The sequence below is a fragment of the Rutidosis leptorrhynchoides genome, chromosome 4 (genome assembly GCF_046630445.1).
Source record: "Rutidosis leptorrhynchoides isolate AG116_Rl617_1_P2 chromosome 4, CSIRO_AGI_Rlap_v1, whole genome shotgun sequence".
NCBI lineage: Eukaryota > Viridiplantae > Streptophyta > Magnoliopsida > Asterales > Asteraceae > Rutidosis > Rutidosis leptorrhynchoides.
In genome coordinates, this window is record NC_092336.1 from 78119073 (window position 1) to 78121479 (window position 2407).

The 2407-nt window shown below is 38.3% G+C and overlaps 1 protein-coding gene across 1 annotated transcript; it reads right to left on the reverse strand.

The window, feature by feature from the left end:
* Positions 1-646: 646 nt before the first annotated feature.
* LOC139839805 (anthocyanidin 3-O-glucosyltransferase 2-like) lies at positions 647-2407 on the reverse strand. The gene has a single exon (XM_071829966.1). The coding sequence runs from the start codon at positions 2197-2199 to the stop codon at positions 736-738; it is 1464 nt and encodes a 487-aa protein (XP_071686067.1). The 5' UTR covers positions 2200-2407; the 3' UTR covers positions 647-735.

Consider the following 2407-nt stretch of genomic DNA (forward strand, 5'->3'; position numbering starts at 1 on the left):
ACCACCCGAAATACATATACGAATACATTAATATAGATATATACTTATATATTTACCATTACAAGTTCATTTACCGTTAGATTTACAATTTGTTTTTCAACCCTATAATGAAATAACTATAATATATTACAATAAAGCACGTGTATCTAACAAAATAAACTTACACATTTCATATTTCAGTTTTCATTATCTATGTTTTATAATAAATTTAACAAATATTGTTATATCTTCGACAAAGATTACATATTCTTATGGATATATTTTAAGTATGTCATGTTATATTTAATTTTGCTATAATACGGTTTTATTTTAATCGCATATTCGAAAATATTATAAAATTTTTTTAATATCCATTGAATATCCATTAACCCGCTTAATCCATTGGATATGGATATGGATGACCTGAAACTAAATGGATATGGATATAGATATGGATAACAAAAACTAAATGGATATAGATATAAATACGGCATCACCCGATCCATATTCGATCCATTGCCATCCCTAGTTACCATCAACCAACTGATATTGTCGTACTCAAATAATTGATTAGGCCCACCATTATACATTTAAGTTTAGAATAACAAGATGGACTAAGGTTCTGTTTAAGAATTTTTAATGTTAAAAACAATCAGAAGCATACCCTAAAGCAGATAACTTTCATTTAAAAAAAACAGTACTTACAATCCTTAACAACACTTGAAATATGTGTAGTTAACTTCACAAAATGCAAATTTAGGAGATATTTCTTATGAAGTCTTGAATAAGACAGCCAACAGATGCATAAGACGAACCGCCCTCTGCCACTGCTAACCTGCTCTTGTCACTCATCGCTTTCACTTTCGTTCGCATCTCACTATCCGTCATCAACCGCCTTATCCCACTCTCTATCTCGTCTGCAGTAACTACGACATTTCCATCAATATCGAACAAATCTTTTTTATAATCCAACTTAATCTCCACAGCTAATCCCAGTTCCAACACCATTTGAAATGCATTAACCTGTTGCTCAGCGTACATCGGCCATGCAGCCGTTGGTACCCCAAACCACAAGCTCTCTAACAACGAGTTCCACCCACAATGAGTCACAAACCCACCTACCGCACTGTGAGCCAACACCGCCACCTGTGGGGCCCACCCGATAACTTTCCCTATTTCATCGGTTCGCTCCAAAAATCCTTCTGGTAATACCACTCCCGGATCCTCGTAATCACCAGGGACTTTCGATGTTTCATCTGATGGCGGTCGACGTAGGGACCACAAGAAACGACGGCCACTCTGCTCTAAACCATGCGCAATCTCCTTCACTTGTGTTTCATTAAAACTTCCCATACTCCCAAAACACAAAAACACCACTGAGGAAGGTGGTTGAGTGTCCAACCACTTGATGATGTCATCATCGTGTGATTCAGAGTCACCTTTGAGGGAAAGTATAGGTCCTACCGGATAAACCGGTGGGACGCTGATGTCAGATGAGAACGACTCAATAGCATATGTTTCGAGTTCAAAGTAAGTATTAACCATAATCGCTTTAACCTTTTTCAGATCCCGGGCAGATGACAAAACAAAATCTAACCCTTCTTTAAACTGAAAAACTGGCGGAAGCACTTTCGTTGGCATTGGTTTGACGAAACTCGGGACCGATATCTCGGTGTCCGAGCGGTTTAGCTCGAAAAAGTCTTTTTTCAGATCATCACAAAATGTCTGAATATAAAATTTGACTGCAAGATATGCAGCACCAGAAGTGAAGAACACGTAAGTTGGAACGTTAAACTCATTAGCCACATCTATCATACTGGTGCAAAACATATCGACGACGAACCCAGCAACCCGACCCGAACCCGGTTGATTTATCATGTCAGCCACTACGTTTCTTACATGCTTGCAGTGACTACTGATGTAATCAGTGAAAAATTTCATGCGAGAATTCGGGTCATGTGGTGGACCGATTTCGTCTTGAGGGAGTTCGATGAAGGATATGCGGTTTGTTGTTTTGGTAGCTAATGTTTCAATGAAGGTGGTCATAGCTGAGTGAGAACCCGATTTAAAAGGCTTAATGATAAGGACGGTTATTGAGAGACGTTGATCTCGATTGACTAGTAGTTTTGCGACCTCGACGGTTGACATGATATGACCAACGCCAGGGGCAGGGATGAATACGAGCTCTGCAATTGTATTCGCCATTTCGTTTTGGTTCATGAATGGTTTGTTTGAAGTGCCTTTGTGTTTATGTTTTTTAAGTTGTATACCTTGTAGAAGATAACAACTCAGCTGATGTCATCTTTTTGCTGGCAGTAGTGAAACGTAGCACGTTTAATCACCATTTAGTTTTCTGTGTACATCAGAAACCAAAACTTGTGGATGGATTGAGATCTGAGACCTCAAATGTTATCTTCATTGTACAATT